This window comes from Gopherus evgoodei, chromosome 17 (assembly GCF_007399415.2).
Source record: "Gopherus evgoodei ecotype Sinaloan lineage chromosome 17, rGopEvg1_v1.p, whole genome shotgun sequence".
NCBI classification, from domain to species: domain Eukaryota; kingdom Metazoa; phylum Chordata; order Testudines; family Testudinidae; genus Gopherus; species Gopherus evgoodei.
Genome location: NC_044338.1, coordinates 17,328,188 through 17,343,538, shown reverse-complemented (window position 1 = coordinate 17,343,538; position 15,351 = coordinate 17,328,188). Strand labels below are relative to the sequence as shown.

At 43.1% G+C, this 15,351-nt stretch overlaps 1 protein-coding gene across 4 annotated transcripts in view; it reads right to left on the bottom strand.

Moving 5' to 3' along the window:
* Positions 1 to 15,351, bottom strand: part of ATP2A3 (ATPase sarcoplasmic/endoplasmic reticulum Ca2+ transporting 3) — a 182,447-nt gene that overhangs the window by 49,841 nt on the left and 117,255 nt on the right. For all 4 annotated transcript variants that reach the window (XM_030536837.1, XM_030536838.1, XM_030536834.1 and 1 more), the window contains 2 exons: positions 13,248 to 13,333; positions 10,180 to 10,644 (listed from right to left, as the gene is read on the bottom strand). In XM_030536837.1, the coding sequence (XP_030392697.1) occupies positions 10,180 to 10,644; positions 13,248 to 13,333 (551 nt within the window). The remainder of the gene's footprint in view (positions 1 to 10,179; positions 10,645 to 13,247; positions 13,334 to 15,351) is intronic.

Genomic DNA, 15,351 nt, shown 5'->3' with positions numbered 1-15,351 from the left:
TTGGAAATGAGATGACTAAGGGAGGATATGATAGAGGTCTATAAAATAACGACTGGTGTGGAGAAAGTAAATAAGGAAGTGTTACTTACTCCTGCTCATAACACAAGAACTAGAGGTCACCGAATGAAATTAATAAGCAACAGTTTTAAAACAAACAAAAGGAAGTATTTCTTCACACAATACAGTCAACCTGTGGAACTCTTTGCTAGTGGATATTGTGAAGGCCAAGACTAAAATAGGGTTCAAAAAAGAACTAGATACATTCATGGAGGACAGGTCCATCAATGGCTATTAGCCAGGATGGGCTGGGATGGGGTCCCTAGCCTCAGTTTGCCAGAAGCTGGGAATGATTATCTGTTCTGTTCATTCCCTCTGGGGCACCTGGCATTGGCCACTGTCAGAAGACAGGATACTGTGTTAGATGGACCTTTGGTCTAACCCAGTGTGGCCATTCTTATGTTCTTATGAATTTGTTCTGGTTCTTATTCTCAGACCATCATCATCATGGTATCTCAGCACCACTGAAGGATATCTGAGAGAACCATTGACCATGAGATTGTGAAAGAGCCAAGTTTGCTCCTCTGCAGCATTTTTTTTAGTCCTTCCTCGAGTCAGAAGGTAGCCCACCTCTCCTAGCATGGTATTCAAAAACCAGTGCAATAAGGACTTTGCTAAGAGAGCTGACGGACTTGTGCGTCCTACAACTGGCAAAACTCAAACACAGCCGTATCTAGAATAGCACAACAACATTGCCTGGCCTGTTATATCTAAGGTGGTAAGTGCTCAAACATGACAGCGAGGAAAGCTATATAAATGTCTAGGCAGATAAACAAAGGAGCTACAGGAATTTAGGGCAAGACATATGCATGCATGTCTGAAATTTTCAAATGTGACTATTGATTCTGGATGCCTCAAGCTTTTGGTGCCATCTTAAATTCTTATTGTTGGAGGGTGGATGCTCAGCTTCTCCTGAAACTCAGGTCCCATTTTAAGGTGCTTCAAGTTGAGTACCCTCCCATAAAACAGGCACTAGAAATTACTGGTCTTTTCTGAAAGCTGAGTGCCATGTATTCAACCCATATTATGGGCTGTACACGTTCACATCAGATGCACTTGCTATTGGTCTGCAAACTGGAGAATGCAACTACCCCCAACCTCCTACCCAGTTCTCGCTCTCTGCTTGCCATGGGGTCTTCTTTCTCAAACATACTAGGTTGTGGAACAATTAAACACTTTCACAACACTAAGTCCGTCAATTTTTTTTATTGGTCACAACCTCTTTATTTTTCTAAGCTAAACCTATTTAAAAATGGTGTTCTGTAACCCATGGCAACCAAGCGCTACATTAAATTGCCTACCCTAGAATGTGCTCAGTGACTAATACAATGGCATTAAGTCAAGATGGGTTGGTGGAAAGGGAGGGGGATTTTGATTGTGCGATTAGGTTTTCGCTGTTACATTATGGCGTATTTCCTGAAGGAAGAGAGGGGTATGTTTGCAGTAACTGTAAACAGTGAAGAGGAAATAGCTGCAGGTTAATCCATAAACAGGATAGGTAACATTTTTTTTTAAATGAAGGTATAAAAACCCAAACTTATCTGCACCAGCAGTTTAAATGGCACTTTCTGTGAAAAGCTGCTGGAGCTGAGCCAGCCAAACAAATCTTCTACACAAACCGCTGCACTGCTTACCTTATAAGGCTGGAGGGTGCATACTAACTCCTGTGTCACACAAAGAAGGAAACTCAGTTGGCCCCAGCTCAAGTTCTCGCTCCAATGCACACCTCTGCGTTTAACCCTTTTAAAGCCACATGTGTGTCAAAAATGTAATATTAGAGGTCTTAAAAAAAAAACACCACCACAACCTAGGAACTTGCCACCCACACATGTATGTATATGGTCCTTCTGCAGCTCAATTCTCATTTCTTCCCTTGGGGTAACAGCACTAATCTAGACACATTTTGGAAAGCAACTGGATCATAAAAATACTTACCTCTAGGTAATGCTGGGCACTTTTTCTGCAGGCTCATTTGAGAGGAGAGAGGCAAGATGAGGAAAGTTAGTTTTGGGGGGGTTATTTAAACGTGAGTATTTTCTGCCCTACATGAAAAGAATTCCATAAAAATGCTGCCAAAATGAGACAGTGGTATGGATGTCAGAGGCTCATCAATAACGGTGATAAGGTTCCTAATGATAAATGTTTACTTTGCAAGAAGAAAGAAAAAACAATTGGGATTAATACAAAAACTATTCACACCTTCCTGGGATCCTGAACTGTGGACAAGTGTCTGTGATGCCATAGGAGTAAGGATGAACTTAGGGTCATAGGACTAAGAGGAGACCTGGGTTTGCATCCCAGTTCTGTTTTTGAGATTTATTGGGCACATAACTTTCCCTCTCTACACCCCAGTTTGCCCATCTGCAAAATACAGATAAGAACTTTTACACTGCTTTTAGATCTTCAGATGGATACATGCAGTAGAAAAGGGCAAAGTACCATAATGTAATAAACGGCTATGATTTAAAACACTCCTAATCATCTATTTATGCTTTCATTTTCACGTTTATTGGAAAGCTGATCAAGATCCCCAAGCATGTCTAATCCCTTTGTCATTACCAACTTGGGCTGGATTCAAACTGGCAACCTAGAAAAATGGTCATAGGTCCTATAGATCCAAAAGGGGAGGAGGCGGAAACCCTGAGCAAGAGAATCTAACGAAAAGCAGCTTGTGTTTGTTTTAGATAGAAGCTGCTGAATCAACCTGCAGTGTCCTGTAGATTGGCCTTAACAAAGGGGCATTCAAGCAAAAACCACATGACTCTAGGGAAGCTGTTCTGCCTGCAGTATTTTCCAGGATACTCATGTGAGTGTTTGCATGTTAACCAGAGTCCATCAGAACTGCTGAAACAACTCATTCAAAAGACCCCAAAACCAGGATATTTAAAGGAGAGACAATCTGGGAGTGATCTGAAGTCAGCTTGCAGAACAGATTGCCATAGAAACACAAATTCACCTGTCTCCTCTATCCAATGGGTGATTCTCCTAGTTGCAATCCACTGCACCTCTCTCTTATTCAGCTGTTTAAGGAGTCACCCTTCTCCCCTTCCTGCATTCACAGTGCACAGTCTATGTAAAAGTCCACATGGAGCTCTCCACAGTGTCTCCCCCTCACTAGGGAGGGTGACAACTGGCTATCAGCACAGCAATGGCAGAGTTATGGGACTGGTCCAGCCAAGTGCAGAGCACCGACAACAAGCTGTTGAGTTCTCTCGGCGCCCGCCGATATTAAGAGCTGGGAGGACACGCAGCATCTCAACAGGATCAGGTCCAGTAACAGCATTTTGTTTGCCTAGCCCAGTGCCAATTGCCCTTATTTAGAAGGGATGAGCCAGGCAGTTGGTTTTAAAATAAGAACGCATTCTTTGTCCCCTCAGGAAGTTCAGCTCATCCAATGTTGTTTCAACGGGTTACGAGGCATGTACTTATCTTTCCAAACGCACCCATCAGATCATAACTTCCAAATGTCATCCTCTGCGCCTAGGTCTGCTGGTGTATTAAGTAATGGAGCATAAAAGGGTGCCATATGCCAAGTTTTAAGAGATGTAATTTGAGCTGAATGTCAATTTCAATAACTGTTATTCAAAGGCTCCGTGATGAGCTTAATTCAGAGTTATTAACTTATTACACAGATCCTACAATCTTCTTCTATAAAAAGGAAGCAATCTGCAAGGACAGAGGTAAAACATTTCTCTTTCCCTCCCCCTATGCTAAATAATGCTTGCAGTTAACATAATTACATAATAGCTTCCTCCCATATCATCTCCCCTGTCAAAGCAGCCATACAGGAGAGACAATAACCCAGACAGACAGTGGGAATCTTCTAAAATTATTCTCTCCAAGGTCTGGTTTCAATGCAAACTTGGACTAGAGCTAGTATTCAGACTGCTTTGACCATCGTGGGCTAGGGAGCATTGATAAGCACCTACTGTGCATACCCCCCACCAATTCATTTATTATATAACAGGGAAAGTCGGGAATGCCCGCCATTCTGTTGATCAGCTCATGGGGGAGGAAGAGGGAAGGTTTAGCTGTATTCCATATAAGGACCCTACTCATCCGGGCAGAATTTTTTGTCTCGTTCTTTTCATTCAGCAAGTGTCAAGCTTATAAAAAGTTCCAGGGCTGACTGATTGGAAGGCCGAGTCCTCTGTGCATAGAACAGTGCAGGCTTCCCTCATGCAGGCCTAGAGGGATTAGACACTGGACTCGAGTCACAAGACCTTGGGTGCTATTCTCAGCTCTTCCAGTGACCTGATGTGTGACTCTGGAAAAGTCACTCCCCCCTCACCCACCTGCCCACCTATTAACCCTCCCACCCATTGTCTGACTTGTCTATTCAGATTGTACGCTTGTTTTTGGTTTTTGGGGTTTTTTTTTGTTTTTTTGCAGGGTCTGCTTTTTTATATGCATTTGCACAGTGCCTATCACAATGAGACTCTGCTCTTGAATGCAGCCTCTAGGCGCTACTGTACTACAAATAGGCCTCAGTGAAGTGAAGTCAATGGTATTTCAGCACCTACTAAGTGCTTTGCTGATTAGAGAGGGACTTACAGACATCCTGAAGTGCTGTGCTGAATGAGAGCTCTAAGGTTATGCTACAGCTCCTAAATAGACTGATTTTCAAAGGTGAATTAGGGATTATAAGAGGTTGGTAAAAATCAGCTACCAAGACTTGAACTGAAAGCCCTGAAGCAAAAGCAAGATTCAGGCCGGCAAAGCTAGCTGGGGTTGCTGCATGTCATTCATTAATTATCATTAAGGGAAAAAAGTAAGAATATCTAGAGGAAGTTATGGGACAGAAATAAATCACAATAATCTCAAGGATTGGATCTGAACAGAAAAAAATGGAGGGAAGTTAATTAGCTACTATCTGTGTTTTGCTGATCACAAGAAAGCTTTTAGCCCAGTCTCTGGGTGGAGAGCAGGGATTAATATGAATTATCTAGCTCCAACTAAATTGCTTCAGAACAAGGAACGGTGAGATTGAACGGGTCTATTTGGAGATTACATAATTTCTGTTGAAGATGCTCAAATCACTTCGGGAACTTCTGTGGCCTTTATTATGCAGGTCAGATGGATTATATTTGTCCCTTATGGCCTTAAAACCTCTGACTCTAACATGGTGTTTTACCCTAACTTTCTACACCAGGGGTTCTCAACCTTTTTCTTTCTGAGCCCCCCTCCCCCCCAACACGCTATAAAAACTCCACAGCCCACCTGTGCCGCCACAACTGGTTTTCTGCATATAAAAGCCAGAGTCGGCATTAGGGGATAGCAAACTGGGCAACTGTCTGGGGCTCCATGCACAGGGGCCCCCACAAACCTATGTTTGGCTTCAGCCTCGGGTGGTAGGACTCAGGCAGGACCCCAGACTTCATTCAGCCCCATGCAGTGGGGCTTCAGCTTTCTGCCCTGAGCCCCAGCAAGTCTAATACTGGCCCTGCTTGGCGGATCCCCTGAAACCTGCTCGCAGCCCCCCAAGGGGGCTCTGGGCCCCTGGTTGAGAACCACTGCTCTACAGCAAAAGAACATATGAAGACAAAACTTAAAAGAGGTGAGGTAGTTCGATATGCTACTCAATGCTGAGCACAACCTATGGGATTATGTAAAAATTTCAACAAACACCCACAGCAGCATGTATCAAGCTGAGAAAAGAGACTCTCAGCAATTATCTAGACCAGGGGTAGGCAACCTATGGCACGCGTGCCAAAGATGGCATGTGAGCTGATTTTCAGTGGCACTCACACTGCCCAGGTCCTGGCCACTGGTCCAGGGGGCTCTGCATTTTAATTTAATTTTAAATGAAGCTTCTTAAACATTTTTAAAGTCTTATTTACTTTACATATAACAATAGTTTAGTTATATATTATAGACTTATAGAAAGAGACCTTCTAAAAACGTTAAAATGTATTACTGGCACGCGAAACCTTAAAGTAGAGTGAACAAACGAAGACTCGGCACACAACTTCTGAAAGGTTGCCAACCCCTGATCTAGACTCTCAAGAATGAAACAGAAAATAGGCAACGGATCTGTGAACTCACCAAGAAAGCCAGCTCCCAGGCTACCATGACCACCCAGTTCTGGAATTATCATACCAAACAATGGCAGAGAAAGCTTGGTGGTGAAAGAAGAAGAATGATAAAGACCGGAAGCTGGTATACTGCATATAATTCATGTCACGAAGGAGGACCAGTGTCATGCTCGTTGCAAAGCTCTACTGAGCATTCGCTCTCAGACTGCATACCTTTAAACATGTGATTTAAATTATGCACATGCTTCAAGCCATATCACACACTTTTAGTTAGGCACGTGCTTAAGTGCTTTGATGGATCAAGGCCCAAATACTGAAGTCCTTAATTATGCAATGGCATTAGTAAGAAGTTTTGTTTCCCCCCTGAGTAAGGGCTGAGTAAAAAAGGAATAAGAATTTCAGGACCTGGCCTCAGGTAGACACAGAGTATCATGAATGGTGGGATTCAATGGAGAAAATTGCAAAGTTTGGTCAGCTGTATTTCATGGAGAATCCAGGAAAGGTTTCTACCAGGAAGGTGTTCAAAAGATACTGCACAAATGATTTATTTGCCCAACACTAGGGGGAAGAAAAGTCAGGGGGTTACATGACAGAAACATTGAATATTACCATTGGTTTGTTCGTTTGTTTTAAGATTTTGCCAAAATCTGAATTTGTAAACAAAAATGTTAAGACAAATTTTTTCTCCATTTTTGCCCATAAAGTGCTGGTTGGATTTCAAACTGTTTGACTTTCAAAGCTATAAAAGGGGGAAAAAATCCAAACATCATAGAAGTTTTTTCCCCATCCAGCCCCAAGTGAAGGAGTTAAGCAAACCTGGGGGAGATGGGAAAAAGCAGAAAGCCTTCAGACTGGGAAGGATTCGCAAACAGGGATGCAGTTTCTTGCCACAGGTCTCTGTTAGCAAAGGAGCTCTCTTATTTGTAAAACCTCTTGACACAGGTCTGAAAGAGTCCTTTGGACAACAGCTTTCTTTGGACCATTACAGAAGCCCCAATTCTTCCTAATAAAAGGCTGCATGCCCCAGCTAACCTCAAATTAATGCCTAACCTTTGTCCAGGATATTGACAAGCTTTATACAGTTCTCACTCAAGACAGAGCCCGTCTGTTTAATGAAGTGAATACCTACAAGATAACTAAGTGCTCAATAGCAGTCATGACCACCCAGCATAAATATTTGCCTTTTTAACAGTCTGCAAATCTGTGAACAATATCCATATTCCTTCCATTAAGCAGTCACCTTATTTAACCAGGGAACTCCCGAAGGTTAAACATTAACACAAAATTTCTGTGTCTCCTCAAGCTGATTGGGCCTGGAATAATGTTATCCAAGATATCCCCGACTCTGCTGACTGATTAAATTGATACTGAAAAAGGAGTGAATTAATATAGCAACTGATTTTACATTATAAACTCAAGCTAGGTTTGCTGAGAGTTTGGGCTGAGTTTTGAGAGAACTGTGATTATTGCAGATATTAAATATTGTTATTGCTGCTCTGTGTCATTGTCCCCCACCCTGTGCACATGCATACAGACTTTGACTTGTTTGTTTCACACCCCTTTTCTGTCTTGCCTTTTATGGTTTGAATCTTGTAAAATTAAAATCAATGGGACTCTTGCATTGACTTCAGTGGGAGCAGATGACTGACATTTTGACATTTACTATATATGTTTGTACAGTACCTAGCACAGTGGGGACCAAACCTGGATGAAGTTTTTAGGTGCTACCACTATACAAGGGGTGGCCAAACCATGGCTCATGAGCCACATGGGCTCTTTTATAGTTGACGTGCAGCTACCAGACTGGAGGTGGGGGAAGCTTGGGCTTCTGCCCTGCGGCGGGGTGGTGGGGCTAGGGGCTTCTGGGCAGACGCCCCGTGCCTGGGTAGACACCACCCTGCGGGGAAGAGTATGCATGTCTTGCATCTCCTGAACTTCTGAAGATTATCTTATGTGGCTTGAAGGGTCAGTAAGCTTGGCCACCCCTGCCCTATATCAATCATCATCATCTGAACCAACTTATGATTTTAGGTGGAAGCCAAGAGAAGTCCCCATGGCTTTGATTCAGAGATGGGCTTGAATCGATATCCCAGATCTGAACACACTTGAATGTAGTGAATCAGGCTCCTTCTTACCCAGAGCCAGAAACACACCTGAGTGGCTTTGGATGAGAGTGGCTTTGAATTTGTGGTTTGTCCAAACACAGGATGTTTGTGTGCACATGGACCAAAACCAGATGAAGGAGTCTGCTTGCAACCCTGCAGCCTTAATGAACTGCAATTTGAACAGCTCATCTTGGGAGTCCTAAAGTAAAAAGAGAGAGACTTAAAGTATTCAGTGGTCTGCCTGGTAAAGAAACCAGCTGGGAAAGCAACCTTAACGTTGTCCTTGTGTGAACAGGTTCCTGGAAAGATAAAAAAGTCTGGCTGCTCTATAGGTTAGCTAGTTGATCAGCAAGAGATGCTTCCATATCTGTCCGCAGAACCATCAACTTGGCATTTAATGCCTTTAGACTCCCACGCATTCATTATGCAGATGAACATGGGCCACTTACTCTGCCATATCACTAAGGAAACTAGAAGAACTGCTACAGAACAGGAACAGCCTGCCAGACATACTCCTGAGGCAGAATGTCACACAAATGTTACTTTCGCTGGCTGCCTGTAGAGGAGGATGGGAAGAATCACTCGTCTTCCAACATATCTGTTTTGCAGAAGGGATAATAGGAAGATGTTGTGTGTGTGTCCGTCCATCCATCCATCCTAGGCAAGACATTGAAATGACACTTTTTTTTTTTAAAGTGGCTAGCTCCAGTGCCATCTCATTTTAAATAATTTATAGAAAAGAAATCTCAGACTTTCCCAATATTAATAATGTCTAGTTAACCAGTCAGTGCTCACAGCGTATATGGCCACGCTACAACATGTTGTCGGCTTTGGACTGTTCTAACAAAGTATAAAAGCTGGGAGATTCAGGGGAGAGATGCTGGGCAAGTTTATTTTTCCCCTATGGGGAAATGTTGTTTTCCAAGGTTTTCCTATAAAATCTGAGTGCCAGTACCAAGAAACATCTTTTCTTAGACAGGAGGATTAAATAGGGAAACTGAGGAGTGCTTGGATTATCCCATCTTTCCCGTCCTAGTCTATTCTTGTCAATCCAAAAATAGCCAAGCCCCACAGGGCAGGGGAATGGAAGATGCTCCCCAGAAAATAACACTCTTTTATAGCAGATAAAATTGATTCATTCCTCAGCCATGGTGCCCCCGGTGTTTACCCAGTAATATGCGTTTATAGTATATTTAGATTCCAAACTCAGCTGTATGGGATTGCTGACCAAAACTTTCCAACAACAAAACATGGATTAAGAAAAAAAAAAGCACAGATTAACCAGGTTGTATTAATCTTATCCTGACCCCTGGATTTCTCAGGGTGATCCCTTCTTATATATTAAAACCAGGGAGTTAAACTGATCCCAGTTTTGACTTTTGATAGAAGTTCAGCTTTTACGTTTCTCATCTCTTACCAGCTTGGTTAAACAAGCATGGGAGAGAACAGACTAAATACATGCCCTTCTGGGTGCTCTCATTTCAAGTAGATCCCCACCACAGAGAAAAGCACCAAGATAGAAGAGTCCTGAAAATAATCTCTGAAAAGCCACACCTTTAAACAGGTCTCTTATTTGTTCACAAGGAACAAAAGAGTAAGCTATACAACTGCAGCCCTAGAGCCATGCAAAAAATAATAATAAACTGATTTTCACCACCAATAGGGAGGAAAGGAAGGTCATGTTTATACAGGTTTGCAATAATGCAAAACTTCTTCATGCTTTCCTTCAAATTAGCAAAGTTTCTGCCAGAAGAGACAATGTTTTAGCCTTGCAGTATGTCTGTGGGGAAGGTAAATGTTATCTCCACTACACTGATGGGTAAACTGAGACACAGAGGGAAAGTGACTTACCCCAAGGCTGCAGAGCTAGGACTAAAACTCAGATCTCCTGACTCTCAACCCTATGCATTAGCCTCAAGACCCTGCACACCTTATGGGAAAGCAACGTAGTGTTTACACATTTGCACAGCTCAAGAACTCACCCTGCAGACAGACATCTGGTTGGTGGTGAGGGTGCCAGTCTTGTCAGAGCAGATGACAGAGGTGCAGCCCAGCGTTTCCACTGAAGGAAGGCTCCTCACAATAGCATTCTTCTTGGCCATACGGCGCGTGCCCAGCGCCAGACAAGTGGTGATGACAGCAGGGAGACCCTCAGGGATGGCAGCGACTGCCAAGGCCACCGCAATCTTGAAATAGTAGATAGCCCCACGAAACCAAGAGCCACCGTGGACCGGGTCACTGAAGTGGCTGATATTGATGACCCAGACAGCTATGCAGACCACAGAAATGACCTTGGAGAGTTGCTGGCTGAACTCATCCAGCTTCTGTTGCAATGGGGTCTTCTCTGGCTCAGTTGCAACCATCTGATTCCTGATCTTCCCAATTTCTGTGTATACCCCGGTAGCAATGACGACACCAACAGCCTTACCAGCTGCAATATTGGTACCCTGGAAAAGAAGTCATTTGTATGTACAGAATATACAAATATTAGATCTTTGAGCTTAAAGCAGCAAATGGGTAGCTCACTGTGTAGGAAGAGCAGATGGCTTGCCAATTAGAGTACAGGATTTGGAGTCAGGACACCTGAGTTCTTTCCTGAGACCTGTCACTGAGTTACTGTTGAATTTCTCTCCAGCCTGGACCCAATAATTCCTGTTTCCCGTGACCCCTTGACAGGCCTTTCTACTTTTGATGATATCCCACTAAACCTAAACAGGGGTTTCTTTAGACCTATCACTAGCTACTGAGTCTTCTGCGATCTTCAAGATTTGTGTGATTTGGGGCTTTTTTTGAGTTAGAAGCATCTCCAGATGCAATGTATATCCTTTACTCCTAAGGAGCATAGAAAAGTTGAAGATGTTTGGTCCAGTAGAAACTGCTAAGTGAAAGGACTGCCCTTTCTCTCCCCACACCCTTCTCTAATGGATTTTAAGGTATAACAGTCTTGCTTCATAAATTACTTTGACCAGAAAGGGTAAGAGAAATTGGACCTTGAGTCAGTGACAGGTTTCAGGAAAGAACCCAGGAGTCCTGACGCCTAATCCTGTACTCTAATTGGAGCATTCAAATTCCAGATACAAATTTTGCAACCTGAGTCCATCTCCAGTTTTGCTGTTTGAGAGTTGTTTGCACCTCACAAGTTTCAAGTTTCCATTTGGGACTTAAAAAAAAAAATCCTGAAGAAAAGCAAAAATCAGGTGACTCTGCAGAGCTTTGCTTACTTTTGCAATGAAGTCATGAAAATGAGTGAGTTAGCATCCATAATCCAGCCTTAGGCTGCTTCAGATTGGTCCAACTCTATCATCAGTTTTACACCAGTGTACCATTACTTCTTTTTGAGCCTGAGAGGAGCAGAAGGGGAATCCGAACCCATGAGTTCTGCATGTTTAATCAGGAATACCTGCTACACCTCTAGTCCATGATTTCAGAAGAACACCGTAAACACAAAGGCTGAGATTTTAAAGGAGTATAAGTATGGCCCTACCAAATTCATGGTCCAGTTAGGCCAATTTCAGGATCATAAGATTTTAAAAATCATAAATTTCATAATGTCACCTATTTAAATCTAAATTTCACAGTGTTGTAATTGTACAGGTCCTAAATCAAAAAGGAGTTGTCGGGGGGTCGCCAGGTTATTGTGGGGGGAGGGGATACAGTACTGCTACCTTTACTTCTGCACTGCTGCTGGCGATGCCTTCAGCGGAGGGTGGCTGGAGAATGGTGGCTGCTGGCCAGGAGCCCAGCTCTGAAGGCAGAGTTGCTGCCAGCAGCAGTGCAGAAGTAAGGATGACATGGCATGGTATTACCACTCTTCCGTTCTGCTGTCTTCAGAGCTTGGCCCTTGGTCAGCAGCTGCCACTCTCTGGCCACCCACCTCTAGCTAGGCACCCAGCCAACAGCCGCTGCTCTCCGGCCGCCCAGCTCTGAAACAGCGCAGAAGTAAGGGTGGCAATATTCCCTAAATAACCTTGCAACCCCCTTTTGGGTCAGGACCCCCAGTTTGAGAAACACTGTGAAATCTGTATAGCATAGGGTAAAAGCACACAGACGACCAGATTTCATAGTCCGTGATGCGTTTTTCATGGCTGTGAATTTGGTAGGGCCCTAAGTATAAGGGAGTTAGGTGCGAAAACTCAATGGGCACCAAACTCCCTTAGGCTGCCCTCTTTGAAAATCTCTGCCACAAAGAGTAAAGTGAGAACTGCCCCAGTGAATAAGCCTTTGTGGAATATTCTTTCATTAATCGCATAGGTTGTAATGCTGTGGGGGGAGGTTTGAAGTTAGTCACCTCTAACATGCCTCCAATAGGTTGAATTCAGTGATACTGCCACAACCAAAGACAACTACACGTGGAACTGAGGGGCTGGCTGGCTTGGGAGTGATTTTTGTTCTCCATCTAATTTAAAAAGCAACATTAATAAAAAAGCAAACCCACTTGGCTATGGGGTACAAATGTCTCTCAAAGACCAAAGGGTTGACATACCACAGATTGTCACAAGGATACAAGACCCAGACCTATAGCATGGCCACTGTGAAATTCTCATCCAGTTATTCCTTTGGAAGGACTCTACATTGCAGCACAACTAAGATTCAGATATTCCGGGATAGCTCAGTTTGAGCATTGGCCTGCTAAACCTAGGATTGTGAGTTCAATCCTTGAGGGGGCCATTTAGGGAACTGGGGTAACAATATGTCTGGGGATTGGTCCTGCTTTGAGCAGGGGGTTGGACAAGATAACCTCCTGAGGTCTCTTCCAACCCTATGATTCTATGACTGGCCAACTTTTGACACCAAGTAAACTGTTAAGGGTGGGATTTTTTAAAAGCATTCAGCATTGGCCTAACCCTGTTCCCATTGACTTTAACAACAGCACAGAGCACTTAGGAAAAATACCACCTTAAATTGTGCCCTTCAGTGAAGAGTAATCATCTTTTATTACAATGTACTGCTCAAAAACGTATACACTTTGATACCTGCCTATGAGATTCTTCACCCTGTGGCTGTTTCTACAAGAGCCAAGAGAGGAGGTGACGGATATGAAAAAACTTACAGAGAAAAGCATGTTCTTCTTGTCCTGATTGACAGCCCTGGGGTCAGGGATCGGGTCAGTGTGTTTAATCACAGACACAGATTCACCTGTAGAGACAAAAGGAGGGAGAAAAACCATTTACAGGGTTTCCCACTGAGATTCTCAACACAGATCTAGTTCCAGAAAAGGCCTCTATTAGGGTGGATTGGAAGTTTCTGTTGGTCACAATACATAGCCTTGAAAACAGATCTTTGGCACTGGGTCATTTTGTTTGGACATTCATCAACGAGATGTTACAGCTGGTCCATTCATCTGTTCATTATGGAGAGAATAGTTATAGGAAATAACTAGCTTAAACTCAAGTGAAAATTACCAGAGCCAAAAAGCTGCTTAGCTAACAGCATACCCTAAAAGGATTAGGCCAATATTTTGAGCCAGAAAATGTAAAGTTTGGCACCTAACTCCATATTTAGGCATCTGAATGGCCTGATACAAGTTGGCAAATTCAAGTCCCTGGTCTCACCCACCAATTGCTGCCCTCCTCATACTCCAGCAGTAACAACACTGCTGTCTGAATTATTGTGGTTTGTACTGTAGTTGCATCCGGCCCCACTGAGCTAGGCAAGGCAAGAAGACAGAGAAAAGTTTTTCCGGGTTCCAGATAGGTTTTAACTGCCACCAAGTAACCAGTGAAGACTTCTACAGAGAAACTGGCACCAGAGACCATGTGTTTTTCTGGTGAATCTCAGCCAAGTTGCTTCTTGGCATTAATTGTGCGAGGAGAAAGTCAAATGGAATAAGGATTAGTATTTTGTGCATGGGCTTAGTCGGTTGGGTCTGAAGGGCTCAAAAACTAATCCTAAATTGTGGTATGCTTTGCAACAGCAGGAAAACATTACTCATAAGGGTGACAGTGAAGATTATACTAGCTGCTTTTCTATTTTGAAGATATCCTGAAAAAACAAAGGCTTCTAAAATTAAATCCTCTTCAGTCCAACAACCTTCTTTTGCATCGTGCAAGGAACAGTCCTGCATTGGCATGGAGACTGGCTACATTACTATTACCAATTATTTGCATTCCAGTAATGCTTAGAAATCCTAGTCATGGACCAGGACCTCATTGTGCTAGGCACCATGCAAACCTAGATCAAAAGATGGTTCCGTGTTCTGGGAAGCTTACAACAGCCTCTTCCAAGATTTGAAGAAAAGCCCCTCTCCTCAGGATGTAAGAATCAAAATCAGAGGCAACAGTTCCACTTATTCAAGGACAACTCAAAGCCACAAAAGCTAATCGACGGCCTCAAGAAGAGATGGAATACCTTGTGGAACGTAATGAAAGTATCAAGAGTGCTTCTCCTGAAGGTCTTTATTTCGCGCTCGGAGCACAAAAATAATTTTGTTCCTCTGCGGCATCTCCTGTCACCTTGCAGGAGAAAGTTCTATTAGCACAAAACCACGTCTCAGGGAGACTGTGTGGTGTCCCTGTAGGTTTAATTTCTGCAATTGTTTTCCTTTCCCTTTTGCCATATCCTAAGCTCATGACTTTTTAAAATCATGTCAAAAGGAGACTTGGAGATTAGACTAATGGTTCATCTAAATAAAAAAGAAAGGATTTCCCTGCGATAGCAGTGATATAAAGTTTAAAGCTAATATGTAATATTTCAAACATTCTTTTAATTCATATTTTAAAAAAATTCCCCTCCCCTCAATGACAACATCCAATTTTAGCAAATATCACACATCTGAAATGATTTACTCTTTAATTGCTACACAACGAGATAGACATGAATCAAGCAACCTTTGCTTTCAAGCCACAGTTCAGTACCTGTGTAAGACAACCACATACCCTGTTCTGCAGTAAAATGTATAGCCACGTGTAGGCGGCTTGATTCTTAACAAAATCTCAAACACATTCAAGATTTTGGGCACTTCCTGCTGAAAGTTAGTGTGGTCCAGTGGTCTGAGCATGAGACATGGAGGCAGAATCCCCTGAGTTCTAATCCCAACTCTGCCACTGATTCCCCTTCTGGGCAAGTCACATAGTCCTAAGCCGAGCAATTTTCAAAATCTCACCTCAACTCTGCTCCCACTGAAAATGCTCACTCACTTCAATGGAGCAGTCAGG